At 47.4% G+C, this 25,966-nt stretch overlaps 1 protein-coding gene across 1 annotated transcript in view; it reads left to right on the plus strand.

Moving 5' to 3' along the window:
- The window catches only part of MERTK (MER proto-oncogene, tyrosine kinase), a gene marked incomplete at its 5' end in the record, with an annotated part of 114,602 nt that overhangs the window by 19,470 nt on the left and 69,166 nt on the right, over positions 1-25,966 (plus strand). The window contains one exon of the mRNA XM_081101525.1: positions 7,938-8,340. Coding sequence (XP_080957651.1) covers positions 7,938-8,340 — 403 coding nt within the window. The remainder of the gene's footprint in view (positions 1-7,937; positions 8,341-25,966) is intronic.

The raw sequence follows: 25,966 nt of genomic DNA on the forward strand, positions 1-25,966 counted from the left end.
TTTATTTTGACTATTGTATTTTTCTATTAAAAAATTTCCATTTGGTTCTTTTTATTCTTCTATTTCTTTGCTGAGACTTTTTATTTTTCCTCTATTTCACGTTAATAATTGCTTGTTGGAGTATTTTTATGATTCCTTTAAAAACTTTTTCAGCCCTGGCTGGTATAGGTCAGTGGTTAGAGTGTTGGCCTGCCCAACAAAGAGTTGCGGGTTCAATTTCCAGTCAAGTACCTGGGTTACGGGTTTGATCCCCAGCCCCGGTTGATGGTTTTTCTCTCTCTTTCTCGCTCCTCCCCCCTCCCTCTCTCCCTTCCACTCTCTGTAAAAATCAATGGGAAATATATCCTCGGGTGAAGATTAACAACAACAACAAAAAAGCTTTTTCAGATAATTCTCTGTCATCTTGGTGTTGATACTTCACTGAGACAAAATTTTTTATTGAAACCTAGACATTTTGGGTAGTATAAGACCTCGACTCTTAGTTAAGTCTTTTATTTTATCTGGTTTCCTCTGACCTGCTCTGGTAGGGAAGGAGGTTATGCTGCCTCTTACTGTCTGGTGGAGGCAGCATAAGTCTCAACTCAGCCTCCATTGACCAACTCTGAGTGTGGGAGCATCCTGGTCACTGCTGGTCACAGGTGGGGTGCGAGTTCTGGCTGCTTGCAAGGCCACCCCTGCTACCTCCCTCGCTGGGAGGTGTAGGAGAGCCTCCTTACTTTCTGACTGTTCCCTACCTGACTTCCCCTGACGTCAGAGGGGAAGGAATGCCCTCACTGGGCAGTGGGGAAAGCCCTGGCTCTGATAACCACCCCAGGGGGGACAAGGCGGATGCCTCATTAATGCCAGGTGGGTGTGGAAGTTCAAGCTCCCCACTGGGTCTTGACTAACACCAGCCAGTGGGGATGACAGCCCAGCTCTCCACGTGGCCCTCTCTGATACCACCCAGGGGAACTGCTGTCACCTCTTCACAGCCTGGTGAGGGTCAAGTCCAGGCTTTCCCTTGACCTTTGCTGGCCTCGGCGGGATGGAGCCATAGAGGAGAGCCGTTTATTATCTAAAAGTCTTCTGTCTTGTTGAGCTACCCCTTTCCTTGCCCTTCGAGCGAACAGACTTGCTTGCGTTTGTTTGTTTGTTTTTGGTCTCTGCCTATTAGCATTTCCCAAGGGGAAAACCCAGGGAATTCATCTTTATGGTGCTCTTGGCTTCCGAGGTCCTTTGTCAATCTTCCTCCTCTCCAGTTTTGAGGGTTTTAAAAAGAATGTTTGTTTTATATACAATGTCTGGTGTTTTCATGGGAGGGACAGGAAAAAATTCATCTGTTTTTAGAGGTAATTCTTTGCCTTCTGTCCCTTAGGAAAGACAGACTGTTCTTGCTAAGGTGTTTTGGTCTTCCCAAGATGGTCACATTTTAAAAGGAAATACTATTTCTTTAAAAGAATGACTTTTTATGACTAGGAATTCAGGTGTTTGTGAGCCAGGGCATATGTGTTGGGTGTGGCTTCTGGAGGAAATAAACTTGGAGTCTGAGAGTCGCTCCTGGGACTTGGGAAGGCCGTGCCTGGCCCTCGGGGAGAACCAGCCGCAGACTCCCGCGGGGAAGCTGCTGCAGGACCCGGGCCAGAAAGTGTTCCGTCAGTGCCTTTCTCTGACACTTGGTGTGCTGCCAGCGAGGAAGGAGAAGGAAGCCCTCGCTAAGTAAACACACATTCCTGTTTCACTGAAGACTGAATAGCCTAAGGCATAATCGGTTCCATATGTTCAGCATTGATAGTCCACGCATGACTAGTGGCACCTTTGAAATAAGACAGATCGGGTGTTTCACGTTCTAACATAGTAACTGCCATTTTTTTGCATGTCTGTGCACAACAAGCGTCGTACAGTGTTCTGTGTGCACACTTCTGCTCTCACCTCTGAAACATACGGCGGTGTCACCTGTCTGACCTTGTAATGAGGAGACTGAGTCTCAGATGGACAGGTGACTTGCCTCTGGCCTCCGTGGGGCTGACCTGGGGCTACTAGTACACCTTGCCCGTCTGATCCGAGTTCTTATACTCACCACACTCCTAAGCCGCGTGCGTTCAAACCTGGTTCTGCATGGGGATTCTCAGGCCGGACCCTCAGGCATGCCCAAGCCAAGGCAATCTGATTCATCCCCTAGAGCAGGGGAGCTGGTCCTGGCGGCATGATAGAATCACTGGAAGAGATTTCCTAAAAGCCTGATGCCCAGCTGCACCGCTGGCCAGTGAACTCCAGCTGTGCATGAAGCCCAGGACCAGAGCTTTAAAAACCTCCCCTGGAGATGCTGGTGTTCTGCGGGTTTGAGAGCTTGGAGGGGACGGTGGGGTGTCAGTCAGGTTCTGGAACTCTCTTTTCTGGTTGCAGAAAGGACTGGAGGCTGCAGCCTGCTTGGGGAGCTTTCTTTGCAAAGCACTTCTATCAAGAAAATGTCAGATGCCCACGCCAAAAAGTGGGGTTCAGGCTGAAGGGGATGATGAGGGGCTGCCTAAGGCCCTTGGAGGCCCTTGGGGCTCCCACTGCTGAAGTGGGTGCAGGCGGCCTGGTGAGAGGCCCAGGTGGGACTCTGCTCTTTTTCTTTTTTTTTAAAGCCAATGTGCCAAGTGGGTTGTGCTCAGAGGTCCCAGCACTTCACACGTTCCAGGTGAGGACTCAGAGAGCGGTGGGATGGCTTAAGCCACTGGTCGGCAAACTCATTAGTCAACAGAGCCAAATATCAACAGTACGATTGAAATTTCTTTTGCGAGCCAAATTTTTTAAACTATATAGGTAGGTACATTGTTATTAACTTAATTAGGGTACTCCTAAGGCTTAGGAAGAGCCACACTCAAGGGGCCAAAGAGCCGCATGTGGCTCGCAAGCTGCAGTTTGCACACCACTGGCTTAAGGGATGTGCTATAGTTCCTGTGTGCCCCCCAGACCCGCTCTTGCCCTAGCCTGTGAGGGCCAATGGTGAACCCCGAGGGCTATTTTTGCAAAGTGATACTAAGATTTATTTGACTGAGTATATCATCCCACCCAGTCATAACTGACCTGAAATGCAAGTGTACTGGGGCATCCTGTTTCCTTTTATCTGGCAGCCCTGGGCCTGCTGGGCTCCCCGGGGGACCGTGCTTTGTCCCTGTCCTCACTGGCAGCCCTGCCACCACCGGCAGCTGTGCCCCCTCAGGCACAGGCAGCCCACACTCCTTTACCTCGAGGCCCCTGTCAGGCCAGCTAAGGAGCTCCAGGTGGCTGAGCTTAATCTCTCCAGGTATCACTTGGGTACCTCGGGTCACGTGATCTCAGGTTAAAAGTTTTTAGAAAGTTTTCTCTCATACGTTATTGTCGCTGCTCTTTATCTGTGGAGAATGCTTGGCTTTTGCATAAAGTTTGTTCTGGGTTTGGCTTCAGCCAGACGGGTTGGGGGAGTCCTCCTCAAACGGGGACAGGGGAGTGGCCTAGGGACAAGACGCAAATGGCAGGCACCAATCCAGGCAGGGTCTCTCCTGGGGCTGGGGTGTAGACATAAATGGGATTCCAGAGGCCACAAGCCTTTCTGTAAACACTGATCCACCCCAGAAGGGGCCTCTCTACTGCACTGCAGGGCTGCTGGACAGCACAGCCTGGCAGGCAGCAAGCTTGGGGCACTGGGTAGTACGCCCCCCCCCCCCACATCTGCCATCCTGCTCTGTGCTAATATGCTCCACTGGTGAAGCAGAGAACCCCCGGGAGTTCAAAGACACCCCGCACCCCTGCAGCGCCCCCTCAACATCCCTCTCCACGGTCTCCCCCACTGATGTTAGGGCTGAACTTCGGAGAGTTATGCTCCTGCCTCTGCCCACCTTGCTGTCTGAGAAAGAGCAGGGAGGAGGCCCCATAGGCGGGCACCTCCGTCCTGCCCTCATCCCACCACTCCGTTCACGGGACTGGAAAGCAAGCTGAGGGCACCTGACACCCAAGGGCATTCTCCATCTTCCCAGGCTCCAGGGCCAGGAGTCCGCTTAGCGCAGCCATGGCACCTGCTACTCTGGGCCCGGTGCCTTCAGCAGCTGCTGCTTCCTGCATCTTCCTTGGGCTGAGATCCGAGTCTTCGGGGAACTTAGGGAACTCCTGCCAGGAGAGGGTGTGGAGGCCAGCCCTAGACAGGCTCCTCGGAGCCCGGATTCTCCGGCCGGAGGCTGGAAGCATATTTTTTCCCTCTCAGGTTTGGCCGGCAGTTACCCTGCTCCAGTGTCGCCGTTCTCTGTGCTTTGTCTAACACACACCTCCCTGGTGATCCAGGCACTCGCTCCCACATCGGCCGGGACCTGCACGTGCGCTGGGGTCCTGTACATCCATCCTCTCCCTCCACGAGCAACTGTGACCCTGGCAGGGGAACAGGCTGAAGCTCTTCCCCTGAGGACATGGCTCAGGGTGAGGGGCTGGGGGCTCTAACTGCAGAGCTGCTGGCCAACCTCTGGCCACCACTGCTCCAATCCTCCTGCCACTGTTATTGGACGAAGCGGGGTGTCGTTTTCCCCACTGGGGGCTGGGAGTAGAGTCCTCATGATAACCTTGAGAGAGAGAATTTTCTGAGAGTCGCCCAGAATGAGTGATTTTATTTGCGTGGAATTGTATCCGTGGGTTTCCAAAGTCTCATTTCCCTGAGTCCAGTCATAGAAGAAGTGTAGGTGGGGTTTCAGTAAAGCTAGAAGCAAAGCCAGGGTCCAAAGTTTCCATCCGTGTGTAGCAGGTCCAGGGCTGCATCAGGCTAGCTGCAGTCCATTAGTCTATTGTGTATACATTTGGGGGGAGGGGGATACCCTATATTTAAATTCTTCACAACACACTGTGCTACCTTTATAATTAGAAAGGTCAAATGTTTTCAAATAAATTAAATCAAAGTAAGTATCATTAGCTTTCCTCGCTCTACTTTTTGCCTTCTATAAAAGGGACATATATTTGAAGAAAAATAAAAAATAGGGATTTGGAGAAAGCCCAGCTCCCTAGGACCCTGGAACTCCGTGAATTGACAAACATAGGTTTGCCAGTGGAAGAGGCAGAGGTGGGCCGGGAGGGCTTCGAGGACTGTAGAATAGAGTGCACGTGGCTTAGGCACATAGCAGGAGCATTCACTACTGCAGAAAGCACCTCCAGCCAGAGAAAGACGGGGGCTGGGGGGACCCAGGGCCTGGGCTTTGCCTTCTGCTACTGAGAGCACAGGCCACACTCCAACAGGCTTGCCTGGCGGTCCAGTCGCCCTGACCTCTCCCTGGAGTAAATGGACACTGCAGCCCCAGCACACTCATCTGTCTGGCTGGCTGCTCCAGGCTGACCCCTAGTGCCCTCCACCACGCCTGCAGAGGGCCCTGCCCCCACTGAGACCTCCGTGTGGGGACCAGCAGCGAGTGTTCCGGTTCCTTCCAGTGAGACCTCTTCTCCTCCACCCTGGCATTCTCCCTGGGGCGGAGAGAGCACCTGGTGTGGGAGAAAGGCGTGCGGACAGGGCTCAGTGACCTTCAGTCGAGGCGTGAGTGCAGTCCTGAGGGACTTGGCAGGGAGGGGCAGAGGAATACATTCTCAGGGGCCTCCTTCCGTCCTCGGAACTCCTGCTTGTAGTAGCTCCATTAGCCAAATACGTGCTCAGCTGGGTGCTTTTCTTTTTCTTTATTAGCTGGATACTTAGGCTAAAAATGATTTGCTATTGATGTGAATTACAAGTTGTTCTAGTTGTTGCTATGCATTCTTTCTTTAAATTGTTTTTTTTCTTGTTTTTTTTTCTGTTTTTTAATTTTTATTGAATGTATGGGTAACATTAGTTAATGAAATTATGGCGGTTTCAAGTGTACAATTCTGTAATGCATCATCTGTATATTGTATCGTGTGTTCACCACCCAAAGTCACGTCTGGCGCCGTGCATTCTTATTCACTGAATCTGGCACAGCCCTAGCAGCGACCACCCTACTCTGCACACCCACACTCAGGAGCCCAGGGGGTGCGACATCCTGAATGTGACAGGAGGTACAGCCCTTGAGCAGGGATGGGGCCCTTGGCAAACCCCCAGTCACCACCCACAGAATGTCAGGCCTGCGTCTCTCCCCACTGCCTGTTTCACCAGAATCGTGGTAAACATGTTTGAATACATAGCAACCAGCACAGAGCATATGCTCCAAAAATGCCATTAAAAAAGCTAAAAGTGCAACTATTGTGAGCCTATATTTTTAGAAATACTTTTGAGCCAGATTAAATGAAAACTTTTCTAGAACCATTCCAGCTGGCAAGCATTTTGCTAGAAGCTCCACGTCATTCTGTAGCTGGTAGCCTGAGCACACTTTGGTCCCCACCCCCTCACCCAGGGATAGGTCTCTGTGACCAGTAGCAGCCTCCCAAGGCTGTCGGCCAGATCTGCGGGACGCTCTTGTGACTGGGCAGATAGACAGTGATCTCCGGGGCCCTGCCCTTCCCGCCATGCTGTTGAGTTGGGTATGAAGGACTTGGAGTGAGTCACAACAGATCTTTTTCATCGGGGGTGTGCGGGTCAGGAGGAGGCACTCCAAGATGCGCCTCTGTGGTATGTGGATTGTTTTGAGCTAAAGGCAACATTAGCCCCCTCTAGGCTCCAGGGAAACCTCTGCCCCTCCCTACACGACCTAGAAGAACTTGAATTAGGGCCTTGCCCATAGTAAGAAGTGATCAGCCATAGCCTTTTGTAACCTGTCTCTAGGGCAGGACAGATTTCTATTTACTGAACATGTGCTCTTCTATCGCCCTGCAGTGACCCTTTGAAGCCCCCAAGGCACCTCACCTCGTCCCTAGCTCAGGAGGCCTCACACAGCCATGTTCCCTTCTGTCTCTGAACCTCGTGCGTGTGGGGTCTCTGACTCTCATGTATGCGGGTCCCATACATATGTATGTGTTAAATTTGGTGATTGTCTCATTAATTTGCCTCATGTCTATTTGATTATTAGTCCAGCCAGAAGAACCTTGAGGGTAGAGGACAGTTTCTCGTACCCCCCTGGGGGGAGTATATTGCGTAACATTAGCGTAAAAACCTTCAAAACTGTAAAGAATTTTTGTGAGTTTATTTGAGCCAAACTGTCGACAATTGTCAGGAAGCAGAATCTCAACAGATTGGGATAATGCTCCCGAGAATGGCGGTTTTTCATCTATTTTTATACATTAGAATCAAAGGAGGGGACGTAGGTGGGTTACATGAAATCCATTGGTGATAGATTGGAGAGGCGGGAGAAAGCAAAGCGGGGAAACCTCTGGGATTGTATAAAGAGTAAAACTATAGACACACACTTCTTTTACTTAGGTGGGTACAGGATAGTTAATAGTCAACAGTTAACATAATGACAATAACAATGAATGAATTTGTGGTCTCTGTCCTGGAGCCCAGGGCATTTGGTTGTGCCCTGAGGGGTCTGAAAAAAAGGGAAGTTACAAGTTACCCTGACATTTTGTTTTTTTAATATATTTTTCAGAGAGGAAGGGAGAGGAAGAGAGAGATAGAAACACCCGTGATGAGAGAGAGTCATTGATCAGCTGCCTCCTGTATGTCCCCCCAACTGAGGATTGAGCCCGCAACCTGCGCATGTGCCCTTGACCTGAATCGAACCCAGGACCCTTCAGTCCGCAGGCCAACGTTTTATCCATTGAGCCAAACCAGCTAGACCGTGGTCGGCAAACTGTGGCTCGCGAGCCACATGCGGTTCTTTGGCCCCTTGAGTGTGGCTCTTCCTAAGCCTTCGGAGTACCCTAATTAAGTTAATAACAATGTACCTACCTATATAGTTTAAGTTTAAAAAATTTGGCTCTCAAAAGAAATGTCAATCGTTGTACTGTTGGTATTTGGCTCTGTTGACTAATGAGTTTGCCGAGCACTGTACAACAGTGGTCAACACCAGTTGGGCAACACCAGTTTTTAAAAGGCTAAAAATCGCTATTCTGTTTTGCAGCTCTCGCTGAGGTGAGGGAAGAAACCCCGCCCCGCCTGCCCTCCGCCATCGGCCTGGCTGACTTTGTGCCATCCTCCTCTCCTCTCTCCCTTGGGGCCCAGCCCTTGGTGGTGGTGTCACCAACTCTGCCCCGAAGACTCCGCAGAGGAAATGCAGCCCTTCCCAGCGTGCCGTCGGCCAGGTCCAAGCGCCTGCCGCCTCTTGCATTTAATCACACGGTTGGCCACATAAAGCCGTCTGAACACAATGACGTGAAGTTCAATTGCTCCATCAGCATACCTAACACGTACCAGGACACCCATATTTCTTGGTGGAAAGATGGGAAGGAGCTGCTTGGGGCACATCATGCGGTTACGCACTTTTACCCCGACGATGAAGTTACAGCAGTGATCGCATCCTTCAGGTAGGTGGTCTTCCTCTTTCTATGTAAATGGTACGCTAGTGCCTCCTCAGTACAAAACAGTCTTGTTTTCTGCCTGTGCAGCTCCACAGGTGCATTCAGAGTGTAGATTAATACCCGACAGTCTGCATGGTGGGTCTCTTTCCAATGGATCGTAGCCCCACTGGAATGTAATTAGCTCTCAGGTCTGGTGTAGGGGTGACAGCCCTCCCACTGCTCCCCCCCACTCCCCCGCCCTAGGCAAAGCATCCCAGGGGGGCACCGGCCCTCAGGGCCAGGGACTGGGAGGCAGCTCTCAGCAAAATGGGAGCTGGTGCTCCTGTGGCCGGGAGGCCCCGCAGACCTAGTGACCTGCGATTTGTGGTGAAGGGAATGTTTTTGTGGTTGGTTTTCTGTGCAGTCGAGGGAATTGTGGTGGTTCCCGTCGCTAAAGCTGGAGGACTTCGCTTTCTTAGTGGATTTTTGTGTGTGTGAAGATGTAAAGGTCAGTTTCTATCCCTGTGGGTTCCTTGGGCCCTGAGCAGCTGGTGTTTGATAACCCCCTGCCCACAGCTGCCCTGTGGGGCCCTCACTCCTGCTGCTTCTGGTGGCCCTGGCATGGAACTGTACATGGGAGAGCAGCAAAACATATAGAAAATAAGGACATAATCCCTTAAGTTAAACCATCAACTGGAAACGTTATTATTAGGCCCAGATCCCTGACACTCTGTGACATGCCTCATAATCAGACTTCCTTCAGCTCAACATATACCAGACTGCACATGGATGACCCGTGGCATGCCACCTGCACCATTTGATCTGTGACAGGTACAAATAGGACACCTACCAGTGCGTCGTTGTGTTATTTACTTTTTTTTTCATTTTTATTATCATGGTAACATGTACACAAATAAAAGTGACCATTTTAGCCCTTTTTGGGTGTATACTTCGTTGGCATTAAGTACATTCACATTGTGGTGTAGCCATCACCACCATCATTTCTAAACAGAAACTCTTTGCCCATGAAAATCTAACTCCCCAGCCCCTGGTAACCTCTATTTTATGTTCTTTTTCTATTTCTCTATTCTAGGGGCCTCATATAAGTGGAAACGAACAACATAAGTATTTCTTTGAAGAGGCCCCAGAGCTCAGCTGCTACGTATGAGCCATTTCTGAGCAGTCGGCTCTGTTGGGCAGGTCCCAGGGACAGAGGGGCACTGTGTCTCCCCTTAGGATGCTGTCCTGGGGCCAGCCCAGGCGAGGCTGCCCTGGTGTGATGGGCTATGCAGCTGCTGGCCCTGTGGTCGGCCCAGGTGATTCCTGTCTAGACGCCACAGTCAACCTGTATGGGTCCTGGCGTTCTACCTGGTTCAGATGTTTCTACTTGACCGAAATCTCATGGGACTTTTATACCTTTTTTAAAGCAGGGAATACATGTCGTAGAATATTTCAACTCTTTAAAATTTCTCTCTCCCATTCCAGCCCCCAAATGTCTGCCAGTGGGTGCCTGAGTCACCCATTTCTTGAGTATCTTTCCAGAGACATTCGGTGCTTGGGTTGTGTGTGTGCCAGGCCCCCGTGTGTATGTTAATCTAATAGAGTGTTACTCACAGCTGGGGTGAATCAGTACCCACAGCTCACATAATTGGGGCCACATAAATGCTGTTTTCAGCTGAATCATGTCATAGACGGTAATCACGTTTATCTTAGCATTTTTTGTTTTCCTGAAATTAATATTGTTTCCTTGCCTGTTTGTTTAATTTTCTAAGTGTTAATCATGCATTCTTCTCGAAGCTCTACCGGAAGACAGGCATTTCTTTGGAAAGTGAAAAGATTATCAGCTCTGACTTCTTGCTTGGCCACGCCTGTCCTAGAGCCATCCCCTCTCCTGCTCTGGTCTGGGGTCCAGTTGAGCCATTTTTGTGCTCCTCGTGGGGACCCTCACTCCCCTGACTCCCAGCCCCTGCTCTCAGGAGCCCAGGCCCCTGCTTGGCTTTCACTCCCTCACTTGGCATTAAGCCCATCCTCCGCTAGCCTCCTGGGACCTGCATCTCTGAAAATGTCGTGTTTTCCCTACCCTGACCTTGAAGTAGTTTGGCCTGATGCAGAATTCAAAAGGAAAATAATTGAAAGTCATTGATGTACTCCTGCCTTTTCACTCCCAGATTTGTTCTTGCAGAGTCCAGTGCTAATCTGATTCACGTGTGAATGATCTGCTCTTCTTCCTTCTCAAGCTTTGGGGTCTCCACTTGATCTCAGAGTCGTGATATTCCTGGTGAAGCCCCTGATTGGGTCTTTCCTCTCCCACTGTGCTGCCCACCATGGGGTCTGGTGAGGGAAGACCCGTATCTCCAGAACTGGGCATTTTCTTGAATCTGCACTTTTTCTGGAACTGTTCCTCAGTTGTCGGAATGCTTAGATTGCTGTTCTGAACTCAGAGCCTTTCCCGTTGAGCCTGCATGGAGACTGGGCCTGCTGTTTCTGCTGGGGACAGGGCGGGCCTTGGGATACCACTCCTTCCTGTCTCCAGCCCACCCTACCCTGCCTCCAGCATGGGGACCTTTCCTGGGTTGTCTAGAGTAGCACAGGATTATTTGTGAAAAATCTGTCCTGTGCTATAGATACAATGGACGTGTACTTGCTAATGATTAATGCCAGCAAACAGCCCTTCTCCCCAGACCATTGCTAAGCTCTTCCTGACATGAATGTGTCAAGTTAACAAACATTCAAACCTGCAGAGAATTTTTCTTACTTTAAATAATGTTTTATTTTTCAGTTACAATTTACAAACAATATTATATTAGTTTCAGGTCTAAAACCCAGTGATTAAACATCATATAACTTACTAAGTGATTACCGTTGTAAATCCAGTACCCACCTGACAGCATACCGAGTTGTTATTGTTGACTATATTCTCTATGCTGTACTTTACATCCCCATGACTTCTGTAGCTACCAATTTGTACTTAATTCCTTCACCTTTTCACCTAGCCCTCAGCTCCCTTCTCATCTGACAATCATCAAAATGTTCTCTGTATCTGTGAGTCTGTTCTTGTTCTGGTTGCTCATTTATTTTGTTTTTTAGATGCCACATATAAGTGAAATATGGTATTTGCCTTTGTCTGACTTATTTCGTTCAGTATAGTACCCTCTATGTCCATCCATGTTGTTGCAAATGGCAAGATTTCATTTTTTTTAATGGCTGAATCATATTCCATTGTTTATATATACACCACTTCTTTATTCATTCATCTATTTTTTTCTAATCCTCACCTGAGTATATTTTTCCATTGATTTTTAGGGAGAGTAGAAGAGAAAGGGAAAGTCAGAGAGAAACATTGATGTGAGAGAAATGCATCGATTGGTTGCTTCCTGCATGAGTCCCAACCAGGGCCTAGGCCAGTGAGGAGCCTGCAACCAGGATATGTGCCCTTTACTAGAATCGACCCAGGACCCTTTGGTCCGCAGGCCAATGTTCTATCCACCGAGTCAACCCGGCTAGGGCTCATTCATCTATTAATGGACACTTAGGTTCCATTGTAAATAATGCTGCAGTGAGCATAGGGGTGCGTATGGCCTTTTTAAAAATACATATATTTTTATTGATTTGAGAGAAGAAGGGAGAAGAAGAGAGAGATGGAAACATCAACGATGAGAGAGAATCATTAATCAGCTGCCTTCTGCACACCCCCCACTAGGGATCGAGCCTGCAACCTGGGCACGTATCCTTGACCGGAATTGAAACTGTGACCTTTCAGTCCGCAGGCTGACTCTCTATCCACTGAGCAAAACCAGCTAGGACCATATGACTTTTTGATTTAGTGTTTTGGGTTTCTTTGGATAAATACCCAAAAGTGAAATTGCAGGGTCCTTCTTTGCCTCTTGTTATATACCCTTTGTTTTAAAGTCTATTTTGTCTGGTATGAGTACCAGACTTGTTGCTACCTCAACTTGTTGTTTGTTCAATTTCGTTTTCACAGAATATCTTTTTCCATACATTTACTTTTAGTCTGTGTATGTCTTTTGATCTGAAGTGAGTCTCTTGTAGACAGCATATGTAAGGGTCTTGTTTTCTTATCCATTCAGTCACTGTATGTCTTTTGATTGGAGCATTTTATCCATTTTCATTTAAGGTAATTGTTACATGTGTATTTATTGCCATTTTATTATTCACATTTTTTATCTTTTTCTTCTTCTTCATTTCTGACTGGTTCTTTTTTATGGTTTCCACATGTGTTTGTTTGTTTTATGCTATTGAAGTTCTCACTAAGTTCCTTGAGCTTCCTTATAACCATTATTTTGAACTCTGTATTTGTTAGTTTGTTTGCCTTGCCTCCATTGCATTTATTTCCTTTTCTGGATATTTCTCCTGTTCTTTTATTTGGGACCTGTTTCTGTGTCTCCTCATTTTGGCTGCTTCTCTGTGTTTGTTTCTATGTAGTAGCTAGAGCTACTAGGTCTCCTGGTTTTAGTAGAGTGGCTTTATGTAACAGGTGTTCTGTAGGACCTAGTGGCCAGCCAGGGGCTCCAGGTGTCCCCCTCCCCCTTACCCTATGTGAGCTCTGTGCACCCTTCTGTTGTAGTTGAGCATTGCTTACTGTTGGCACCTCACTGAGAAGGATTGACCTCCCCCCAGGCCTATTGGCCGGGAGGACCAGCTGGGACAATAGCAGAAGAGCTACTGTACAGCAGCTAACCTCAACAGAGCAAAACTTAACGTCATTGGGGCTTTGGTGCCCACCAAGCCCACCCCTTGAGTGAGTCACTTGTGAAGGTGGTTGGGTTGTAATCCAGTGTGACCTGAAGCTGTCCACTGGGTGCACTGGTTCTGGGGCCTCCCAGGAGTTGCAGGCCAAGGTCAGCCACTGCCTGTGCCCTGCCCAGGGCCACCTGGCAAAAGCTACAAAGCGGTCTGAAGATGGCTGCGACTTGTGTTGGGCTTAGAGGTGTCCAGGAGAAGCCAAGCTGCACACTGCTGCTGCCTGCCTCTAGTTTTGGGCCTGGGGCCACTTAGCAAGACATATAGGATCCCCAGAGGCCAGATGCTCCTTGTTTGAAAGATTTTAGGAAAATCCAAATCATGATCCAAGAGAGGCCGTTTGTATGGGAAACCACTGGAAGTGGCTTAGGTGGGCCCCACGTTGGGTGGGACGGCGCCCCAGGCAATAACCAGGGTGGGGGAGAGCAGGGTTGACCGGGTTGATGGAGACTCAGATATGGCTCCCACCTGCTGGCTTTGTGAGGGAGAGTTCAGAAAAGGAGCAGCTGCCTCTGCCAGCACTTCTGTCTGGGAGAAAGCTGCCTCTTCAGCTCTCACACGGATGCCAGACATTCAGTTCTTCCCTCCTTGTCCCTGCTCCCCCAACACTGGAGCACAGAGCGAGTGAGTCCTAGTAAGTCCATTGGCGGGTCCTTTTAAAAAGAATATCTGGGACTCCAACAGCCTTCCATCCCACTCAGCCGCAATCCCCACTGGTTTTTACATCCAGAACTTATGGGGACTTCTCTTCCTGTTACTGGAATGTTGGGTTATGGTGCCTGGTGTGGGTCTGGGACCCTTCGCTCCTCAGGGGGGACCTCCACATCCGAGATATCCCTCATGACTTTTATTCATCACAAGTGGGTGGGGGACCAGCCCGTTCCACGTCTTTGCCCCTCTTACCAGTCACAATATGGCTTCTTCTGTATCTCCTTAGTTGTAGGACTTCTGTTCAGCTAGACTTCAGGTGGTTCTGAATGATGGTTGCTCTGCAGTTTAGTTGTAATTTTGATGTGGTTGTGGGAGGATTTGAGTACTTCATTTACCTATGCTGCCATCTTGACTGGAACTCTATGAGAAATTTTATAAGCATTTATTTGAGCCAAACTGGCAACATATACTGGGGAGCAAGATCTCAAATGATCCCAAGAATAACAGTTTTACAGCTCTTTTTAAGCATTTGAAATTAAGGAGGGAACAGAAGAAAGATTACATGAAGGCAGGGTGAGGTGGGAGAAACAAGGCAAGGATTGGATTACAGGACAGTTAACAAGATTATGTGTTCCCTTAAGGACAGTTACAGCTTATTTCAAAGGTGTGATACCCCAGCTGCACAGAAACAATAGACATGGCTTTCTTAAGACAAAGATAAAGCTTTTACAAAAAAGGTTATATGCCTGGGGCAAGACTACCCACTATGACCTGCCAGTTAGTAGGAATTTAGAATCAGAACATCCTGTAAGGTTACTTTCCATAGTGTTAGGTTTTGGGCAGGTGATGTGAGCTGTGAAAGAATTCTCAACTGAGAGAAGAGATAGATAGATAGTTTATTTTACTTTCCCCAAAGGGAAAGGGCCAGTACATTGCTAATCAATGCAAGGGCAAGAAACAGAAGCTGCCCCCCAGGGACAGGAAGGGAGGGGGATTTTCGGGCTGCTGCTGTTGCTAGGTGAAATTGAGCATACATCAGAGGGGTTGACTTTATTAGTTCTTCAGGAGACAATCCGGGCAGCTGTCCTAGGGAGGTGTCTTATCAGTATGTTTCTAAAGCCTGTAAAACATTCTTAGAGCAAAAGTTATGAAAAGTTCAAAAAAAGGCTTGTTTGAAGAGGAGGGGGGAAGGGAACTTTCTACTAATTATCCCTGGGTTGTATACCAGCAGGGAGGAAGGGTATGCAAGAATGTAGCCTTGAAAGTAGCTTATCTTGTCCCTCAGTTTGAACAGAGGGACTGTTGGACTCAGAGGAGCTACCAGTCTTGGGGTTTAATTGCCAGGTGCTTCCCATAAATTGTGGACGGCTACAGCAAAGAAAGGCCTTTTCTTCCATCCTAACATATAGGAACCCCCCCCCCTTTTTTTTTCTTCGTCCACAAATGGCTGAAGACAGAGTTTGGATCATGTTCCTTCTGCCCCCCTTTTCTAGTCCTAACCTGAATTTTCCTCACTGGTCGGCTGAAGGTACTCCTGGATTTTTGCAGCCTGGTGTGATGCTAACATGTTATTTGTGCCTGGTGGTTTCTGGGGCTCCCTGTGCCTCTGAACAGGTGTGCTCCACATCTGCCTTGAGCTGCTCCCTGGGGCCCTGCCCTGTATCCCTCTCTGCTTGTCACTTTCTCCCTGGTTGCCAACTCCCTGAGTCATCTAGCAAGACTGCTGCTGCAGTGCTGCAGTCCCAGGCCCAGAGCCAGGTCTTCATAGGCACGGGTGTCCTCAGCCTGTCAGATCTTGTCATTCACTTGTAGAATCCCAGGCTTTGCCTGAAAAAAGTGACACCTCTTTTAAAGTGAACTTGTGAACTGTCTGGCAAGAACTTCTCTGCAGTAGCTGTGACCTTAGCTTCCCTTGAAAATGCACTAGACTGACTGGAGGTCTCAGGAGCCGCTGAAACCACTATGCACATTCAACCACTCGTTATGACTCACAATGGGCAGCACGCCACTCCAGACACACACTTCTCTCCCTCTTTCTTCAGCCCCTTTCTGTCACCATGACAGATGATCAGGGGAGCATCAGCCCCTTATTTGGAGATATTTGTCCTGTGAGATCTCTTTCTGTCTTTTATTGAGACATTCAGCTCCTGCCCCCAAACATGGAGAGATCTAGTCTTTACTTAATCCTGGGTCCTCCCAGATCCAATATTCACTCATCAGATGTGTTCCAGATTTAATGTTCTCCTACACAGCAGTGAGGGGAAAGGGGAAGAGAGTACACCTAAGTCAGTGGGGTGCCATTCAGATTGCCACCTCAGGAAGTGCAGGTGACAGGTGACAGTCACACTCCTGGGTCCCCACTTCTGACTGACGCCACTCTTGACATGGAATTGAGTTGCTCTGTTTAGCATAAGCTAATAGGATTTGCAAAATGATTTTATTGGAGAGAAGTTATACATACATCCTATCTAATAAAAGAGAAACATGGTAATTAGCATATGACCGCTACCCTTCCCATTGGCTAATCAGGGCGATATGCAAATTAACTGCCAGCCAAGATGGCGGCCAGCAGCCAGGCAGCTTAAACTGAACATGAGGGGTTTTTGGAAGATGGCGGCGATATAGGCAGACGCGTCCCAGGTCGTGTCCCGGAGCAAATGGAGTCAGCAGCTGAAACTAGTAACACCCACACCGAATTGGCGAAATTGCTCAGCTGGTGAGACGGTTTGCAGCCGAGAAGAGCAGAACTCCCCAGGAAAGGTAAAAAAAAAACAGGGATTTGGGCAGGAAAGTTTGCCAGACCTCTGAACCCAGAGGGTCGGAGGGAGACCGCGCGGCAGCCGCGTCCCTTGGGACAGGCACAGCCCCTGACGGGGGAAAGGAGAACCGCGGGATTCCTGGCGCCGCCGGGGGAATTGAGAGCTCAGTGCTGTGATCACGGAGGACTGAGCCTAAAGGAGGCAGCCTGAAGAGCTGACCAGACCATGCAGTCCCGGTAAGAGAAGAAGCTTACAGAAACCAAGCCTTCCCCGTTTCCGCGACCGGCGTTTGTTTGATTGTTTTCACTGAATCCTGTTCATGGGACATTTCGGATACAGACACTCACCTGTGCTGAAGAGAGGGAGAGTGTGCGGAGGAGTGGAATCTGGGGAGAGACTGAGGAGAGAGGGGGAGCCGGGAGAGGTGGCAGCGAATTGAGTGCTGAGACACCCCTGAGCACAGGACTGGGGCAGCCATTCTCTCCGGAGAGTGAGACTCCTCCCCCCAGCCCCCAGGCAAGGAGCACAGCCACACCCAGATTCCACCCTGTACAAGATCAAGGATTAAAATAACCTGATCAGTCCCTGGGAGTTAACAGGGTCTGGCCTATAGAGGGATTTTCAATCCCAGCAACAACACAGCGCTGGTAACTAACTATTACGCAGCCAGCTCCGGGCAGTGAACTTCCACTGGACAGAAAGGCCCTATAGCCTCAGAGGCCAACCCCAAAACACTGCCACCCAGAGGCTGACCCACAAACTGACTCTTTGCTAAACACAAAATAAGGCAGTCTGGGAAACAAAAGCGGTCTGCTTTAAAATAAGGACTGTGGTTTACAACACAGAGGAACAGTGTATTGCAGGGAAACTCAACACTCTCCTGAATACCTGGCAGGTCTAAGGCGAGCCACACTGAAGAATAGAAGAACCAAGGGACCTTCACTACTGCAATTTTTTTTTTTCCACCTTTTAACTAAGAAACCAATTTTTTTTCTTTTTTTTTCTTTTTTTTTTCTTTTCTTCTTTTTCCATCACCTGATTTTACCCTTTTAATTACTACCTTCTTATTTTTAACCAGTATTACTACTGCTACCATTTTACCATTTTTTAAAGTGCCATTTTATTTTCTCTTTATTTTATTTTGGGATTAGTGTTCTCCATTCTATTTTCATCGTTATATTATTGGTTGTTTCTAGTTTGCATTCATCTCCAGGGAGCTGTTGCTGGAATTTGTTGGGATTAATGGCTGTTCTATAGGAGTATTCTCCTCATATAAAAAGTCTCTCCCCCTCTTCCACTTCATTCTCTCTTTTCGCTCTTTTTTTTTTTCTTTTCTTTTCTCGCTTTTATTTTCCCCCCTTCTTTTTCCAGATTTCATTTTTGCACTCCTTTTTTTTTGGTCCCTACTTTTCTTTTCTTTTTCTCTTTTATCTTTTTCTCTTTCTTCTTCCTTGTTCCCTAATTCTCTTAATTCGGTTGATCACCTTTATTTGGGGTTATTAATATCGTGAATATATTTGTGTATAGTGCCTGGTACGTGGTGCCTTGTTGTGTTGTATTTTGTGCCTTTAAATCAACGCAGCAGGTCCAAGCAACAGCAACCTCCTGAGCAACACACCCTCTGCCGAGGAACAGCAGCTGTACGTGAAACCTCGCCCCACCAGCCAGAAGAGCCACCACAGCTGTGAACAGAACCCACCAGAGGAGCTGCTGCCAACTGAAGAGCAGCTGCTACCGCAACCGCCCGAAGAGCAACCACAGATCAAGGAGTCACTGCCACCAAGGGAGCAACCACTGAACGACTCAACGTCTAGATATGTCAGTGAGATCAAACATGGGTAGACAAAGAAACCCCCAAAGGAAAGAGAAGGAGGACTCTCCAGAAAAGCAGCTAAGCAATACAGAGGCATGCAACATGACAGAAAAAGAATTCAGAATAAGGGTCCTAGAGTGCATAAACCGGATGGAGGAAAAAATCGACAACCTCTGCAAGAAGCAAGACGAAACAGATGAAAAAATCGATAACATATGGAAGAAGCTAGAAGAAACAGATGAAAAAATCAACAACTTAAGTAAGACCCAAGAAGAAATGAAGAGTGATATAGCTGCAATGAAAAACTCCATTGAAAGTATCAACAGTAGACTAGGAGAAGCGGAGGACCGAATTAGTGAATTAGAAGACAAGGAAGCAAAACACACCCAAAATGTACTGCAATTGGAGAAAAAAATTAAAAGACAGGAGGACAGCCTAAGGGAGCTTTGGGACAACATGAAACGAAACAACATACGAATAATAGGAGTACCAGAACAACAAAAGGATGAACAAGGATTAGAAAACCTATTAGAAGAAATAATATCAGAAAACTTCCCTGAGGTGGGGAAGAAAAAAGTCACACATGCCCAGAGAGTCCCAAACAAGGTGAACCCGAAAAGACCCACACCAAGACACATCATAATTACCATGGCAAATGTTCAGGACAAAGAGAGAATCTTACAGGCTGCAAGAGAGAGACGGAAAGTTACATACAAGGGCTCTCCCATTAGATTGTCAAATGATTTCTCAACAGAAACACATCAGGCCAGAAAAGAATGGACTGAAATTTACAAAGTGATGCAAAGCAAAGGACTGAATCCAAGAATACTCTATCCAGCAAGGCTATCATTCAAACTTGAAGGGGAAATAAGAAGCTTCACAGACAAAAAAAGGCTAAGGGAGTTTATCACCACCAAGCCAGCAATGCAAGGAATGCTAAAGGGACTGGTATAAAAATAAGAAATAAAAAGCTCAGAAAGAAAACAGCCACACAAAAACAGAAATGGCTACAAACAAGTACCTTTCAATAATAACTTTAAACGTAAACGGACTAAATGCTCCAAACAAAAGACATCGAGTGGCTGAATGGATAAAAAAACATGACCCATACATCTGCTGTCTACAAGAAACCCACCTCATTAGAAGGGACTCACACAGACTGAAAGTGAAAGGATGGAAAAATATCTTTCAGGCAAATGGAAAGGAAAAGAAAGCTGGGGTAGCAATACTTATATCAGACAAAATAGACCTCAAAGTGAAGGCCATAACAAGAGATAAGGAAGGCCACTTCATAATACTAAAGGGATCAATACAACAAGAAGATATAACTCTGGTAAACATATATGCACCCAATGCAGGAGCACCCAAATTCATAAAAAAACTCCTGGAAGATATCAAAGGAGAGATCGACAACAATACAATCATAGTAGGGGACTTTAATACACCACTGACAGCACTGGATAAGCCCTCTAGACAAACAATCAGCAAAGATACAGCAATCCTAAATGACTCACTAGATCAGATGGACTTAATAGACATCTTCAGAACACTCCACCCCAAAGCCAGGGAATATACATTCTACTCAAATGCTCATAAGACATATTCAAAAATAGACCATATATTGGGTCACAAGCAAAGTATCCCCAAATTCAAGAAGATTGAAATCATAAAAAGCATCTTCACAGACCACGATGGCATAATATTAGAAATAAACTACAATAAAAACAACCAAAAATACTCAAACACCTGGAAGCTGAATAGCATGCTATTAAATATTGATTGGGTTACCAATGAGATCAAAGAAGAAATTAAAAACATCCTGGAAACTAATGACAATGAAAACACAACAATCCAAAACCTATGGGACACAATGAAAGCAGTCTTGAGAGGGAAGTTTATAGCTCTACAGGCCTATCTCAAAAAACAAGAAAACATGGTAGTAAATCATCTAACTCTACAACTCAAAGAATTAGAAAGAGAGCAACAAGAAAACCCCAGAGTGAACAGAAGGAAGGAAATAATAAAGATTAGAGCAGAAATAAATGACATAGAGACCAAAAAAACAATACAGAAAATCAATGAAACCAAGAGCTGGTTCTTTGAAAGGATAAACAAGATTGACAAACCTCTAGCCAGACTCACCAAGAAGCAAAGAGAGAGGACCCAAATAAACAAAATCAGAAACGATAGAGGCGAAATAACAACAGACCCCACAGAAATACAAATGATCATTAAAAAATACTATGGACAGCTCTACTCCAACAAACTAGACAACCTGGAGGAAATGGACAAATTCCTAGAAAAATACAACATTCCAAAACTCAATCAGGAAGAATCTAAAAATCTCAACAGGCCAATAACTATGGAAGAAATTGAAGCAGTCATCAAAAAGCTTCCATCAAACAAAAGCCCAGGACCAGACGGCTTCACAGGGGAGTTTTACCAAACATTCAAGGAAGAACTAAAACCTATCCTCCTCAGACTACTACAAAAAATTCAAGAGGAAGGAACACTTCCAAGCTCATTCTATGAAGCCAGCATCACCCTAATACCAAAACCAGGTAAAGACAACACAATGAAAGAGAACTACAGGCCAATATCCCTCATGAACATAGATGCCAAAATCCTCAACAAAATCTTAGCAAATCGGATCCAGCAGTACATCAGAGAGATCATACACCATGACCAAGTAGGATTTATCCCAGGGATGCAAGGATGGTACAATATCCGCAAATCAATAAACGTGATACATCACATAAACAAACTGAAAGAAAAAAACCACATGGTCATATCAATTGATGCAGAAAAAGCATTTGACAAAATTCAACACCCATTTTTGATAAAAACTCTCAGCAAGGTGGGAGTAGAAGGATCATACCTCAACATAATAAAAGCCATATATGACAGGCCCACAGCCAACATCATACTCAATGGGCAAAAACTAACACCATTTCCCCTAAGAACAGGAACAAGACAGGGATGCCCCCTCTCACCACTCCTGTTCAACATAGTACTGGAAGTGTTAGCCATTGCAATTCGGCAAGAAGAAGAAATAAAAGGCATCCAAATTGGAAAAGAGGAAGTAAAACTGTCCTTATTTGCAGACGACATGATATTATACATACAAAACCCCAGAGACTCCATCCAAAAGCTACTAGACTTAATACATGAATTTGGCAATGTAGCAGGATACAAAATTAACCCCAAGAAATCGGAGGCATTTCTATACACCAGTAGTGAACTTTCAGAAAGCGAGATTATAAAAGCAATCCCGTTTACCATTGCACCAAAAAAATTAAGCTACCTAGGAATCAACTTAACTAAAGAGGTAAAAGACCTCTACTCAGAAAACTACAGGACGTTGAAAAAAGATATAGAGGAAGACATAAACAGATGGAAGAACATACCGTGTTCCTGGATTGGTAGAATCAACATCATTAAAATGTCCATACTACCCAAAGCAATCTATAAATTCAACGCACTTCCCATTAAAATACCAACGGCATACTTCAGAGATCTAGAACGAACTCTCCAAAAATTCATCTGGAATAAAAAAAGACCCCGAATAGCTGCAGCAATCCTGAAAAAGAACAAAGTAGGTGGGATCTCAATACCAGATATCAAGTTGTATTACAAAGCCACTGTTCTCAAAACTGCCTGGTACTGGCACAAGAATAGGCATATAGATCAATGGAATAGAATAGAGAGCCCAGAAATCGGCCCGAACCAATATGCTCAATTAATATTTGACAAAGGAGGCAAGAACATACAATGGAGCCAAGATAGTCTCTTCAATAAATGGTGTTGGGAAAATTGGACAGATATATGCAAGAAAATGAAACTAGACCACCAACTTACACCATACACAAAAATAAACTCAAAATGGATAAAGGACTTAAATGTACGACAGGAAACCATAAAAATTCTAGAAGAATCCAAAGGCAACAAAATCTCAGACATATGCCGAAGCAATTTCTTCACTGACACAGCTCCTAGGGCACTTGAAACTAAAGAGAAAATAAACAAATGGGACTTCATCAAAATAAAAAGCTTCTGCACAGCAAAAGAAACCATCAACAAAACAACAAGAAAACCCACTGTGTGGGAAAACATATTTGCCAATGTCATATCTGATAAGGGCCTAATCTCCAAAATTTATAGGGAACTCATACAACTCAACAAAAGGAAGATAAACAATCCAATCAAAAAGTGGGCAAAGGACCTAAATAGACACCTTTCAAAAGAGGACATTCAGAAAGCCAAGAGACATATGAAAACATGCTCAAAGTCACTAATCATCCGAGAGATGCAAATCAAAACAACAATGAGGTATCATCTCACACCTGTCAGACTGGCTATCATCAACAAATCAACAAACGACAAGTGCTGGAGAGGATGTGGAGAAAAAGGAACACTTGTGCACTGCTGGTGGGAATGCAGACTGGTGCAGCCACTATGGAAGACAGTATGGAGTTTCCTTAAAAAACTGAAAATGGAACTCCCATTTGACCCTGTGATCCCACTTCTAGGAATATATCCCAAGAAACCAGAAACACCAATCAGAAAGGATATATGCACCCCTATGTTCATAGCAGCACAATTCACCATAGCTAAGATCTGGAAACAGCCTAAGTGCCCATCAGTAGATGAATGGATTAGAAAACTGTGGTACATCTACACGATGGAATACTATGCTGCTGTAAAAAGGAAGGAACTCTTACCATTTGCAACGTCATGGATGGAACTGGAGAGCATTATGCTAAGTGAAATAAGCCAGTCAATGAAGGAAAAATACCACATGATCTCACTCATTCATGGATAATAGAGACCATTATAAACTTTTGAACAATAATAGATACAGAGGCAGAGCAGCCTCAAACAGATTGTCAAACTGCAGCAGGAAGGCCGGGGAGGGTTGGGGGGCAGGAGGTAGGGGGGTAAGAGATCAACTAAAGGACTTGTATGCATGCATATAAGCATAACCAATGGACATGAGACACTGGGGGATAGGGGAGGCTAGGGGACTGTCTAGGGCGGGGTGATAAAATGGACACATGTGTAATACCCGTTGTAATACTTTAAGCAATAAAAAAAAAAAAAAAAAAAAAAAAAAAAACTGAACATGAGGCTTGCTTGCTTCAGTGATGGAGGACTGCAACGTTCCCCGCCTGCCTTGCCGGCCTCTAAGCTTGCAGTTTGAAACATAGTTACAAATATAGAAGCTAAGCAAAACCCCAGAAACCTGCTTTCAGCAAGCGGGGATCTCAGAGCTGGAGTTGATATAGAGTTTCGATTGTAGAACCCAAACGAACCAGATACCTGTTTTCAGCAGCTGAGGCCTCAGAGCTGGAGCCAGAGCTAAAGCTGGCCCAGAATAACAAAAAAAAAAGAAGAAAAAAAGGAGCAGTTGGGAGCTTCAGTCCCAGCCTGAAAACAGCCCTCAGCCCCTCACCCAGACTGACCAGACAACCCAGTGGGGACCCCCACCCTGAAGGGTGTGTGACCAGCTGCAAACAGCCATCATCCCCTCACCCAGGCTGGCCAGGCACCCCAGTGGGGACCCCCACCCTGATCCAGGACACCCTTCAGGGCAAACCAGCCAGCCCCCACCCATGCACCAGACCTCTATTCTATATAGTAAAAGGGTAATATGCCTCCCAGCACCAGGATCAGCGGAGCCGCGAGGCCTCCCGGCACCGGGATCAGCATGACAGGGGGCAGCGCCCAAACCCCCTGATTGCCCTGAGGCTCTGTGTGTGACAGGGGGCGGGGCCACAACCTCCCTATCCGCCCTGCTCTGTGCCTGATAGGGGGGAGCTCCCCAACCCCTTGATCGCCCTGCGGCTCTGTGTGTGACAGGGTGTGGCGCCCCAATCCCCCCACCCCACGGGCCCTGCTCTGTGTGTGATGGGGTAGAGCCATAACCTCCCCATCGGCCCTGCCCTGAGTGTGACAGTGGCGGCACCCCAACCCCCTGATCGGCCCTGCTCTGTAGGTGATAGAGGGCGGCGCCCCAACCCCCTGATCCGCCCTGCTCTGTGTGTGACAGGGGGAGGTGCCCCAACTGCCCTATCGGCCCTACTCTGTGAGTGACAGGGGGGAGCTCCTCAACCCCCTGATGGGCCCTGCTCTGTGCGTGACAGGGGGGAGCTCCCCAACCCCCTGATCGACCCTGCTCTGTGAGTGATAGGGAGGAGCCCCCCAACCCCCCTGATGGGCCCTGCTCTGTGCGTGACAGGGGGGAGCTCCCCAACCCCCTGATGGGCCCTGCTCTGTGCGTGACAGGGGGGACTCCCCAACCCCCTGATGGGCCCTGCTCTGTGCGTGACAGGGGGAAGCTCCCCAACCCCCCGATGGGCCCTGCTCTGTGCATGACAGGGGACAGTGCCCCAACCACCTGATTGGCCCTGCCCTGCTCTGTGCGTGACGGGGTGGCGCCGCAACCTCCCCATCGACCCTGCCTTGAGTGTGACAGGGGGCAGTGCCCCAACCCCCCAATCGGCCCTACCCTGAGCGTGACTGAGGGTGGCATTGCAACCTCCCAATCTGCCCTGCTCTGTGCATGACAGGTGGCAGCGCCCCAACTCCCCAATCGGCCCTGCTCTGAGCCCGACCAGGGGCTGCACCTAGGGATTAGGCCTGCCCTCTGCCCCCTGGGAGCAAGCCTAAGCCAGCAGGTCGTTATCTCCCAAGGGGTCCCAGACATTCGAGAGGGCACAGGCCGGGCTGAGGGACTCCCCCCATCCCCCTCGAGTGCACAAATTTTTGTGCACCAGGCCTCTAGTGTGTATGTATGTATATATATATATATATATATATATCTCCTCACCTGAGGGTATTTTTCTACTGATTTTTAGAGAGAGTGGAAGAGAGAGGGAAACACAGAGAGAAATATCAATGTGAGAGAAACACATCGATTGGCTACCTCCTGCATGCGCCCCAACCAGGGCCCGGGTCTGGGCCGGGGAAGAGCCTGCAACTGAGGTACATGACCTTGACCGGAATCATACCCAGGACCTTTGGTCCACAGGCCAAGGTTCTATCCACTGAACCAGACCAGCTTGGGTGAGAAGTTAAATTTAAAATGTCCAGTGTGTGTTCTGACCCAAGGAGACTGTGGCTCCTCAAGGCCTGGATGGTGCTGTTAGCCCTAGGTGGCTGCTAATCATTGCCTAGGTCGGTGGGGGCCCCCTTTGCCCTTGCCTGCTCCCCTTTCTCTTTTGAGCTTTAAGCCTCGGCCTTTGACAGGCTGAGGGATGGGTTTTATTTTGCTTTGGATAAATAATTTGTATTGGGGTGCAGACTGCTAGGCAGGTGACCCCTCCATGGTTTTCTTTTTTCCCCAGTCACGTCTTTGCTGTGTCTGAGGAGCGGAGAGATCAGTATCTTTGGGCCAATAGAGCCCCCTCTGCGGAGAGCATCTCCAAGTGTCCCTCCTCCCCTCACCCTTCCTACCCGGCCCAGTGCAGGTGTCATGTATGCTGAGTAGTTCCTGTCTGTAAACACGCTGGGAAGGTGGAAAGCAGGACTCTCAGTCTCTTAGAGCCAAGGCCACCTCTTAATGTCAGAGATTTTATAACATATTGTCCAAATGTAATACAAGAACAAAAGAAAGGTGATTTATAATAAAAGAAGATGAATGTGAACTTGTTAAGTGGGGCATGGCCAC

The sequence above is a fragment of the Myotis nattereri genome (assembly GCF_964212035.1).
Source record: "Myotis nattereri genome assembly, chromosome: 10".
In the NCBI taxonomy this organism is placed as follows: Eukaryota; Metazoa; Chordata; class Mammalia; order Chiroptera; family Vespertilionidae; genus Myotis; species Myotis nattereri.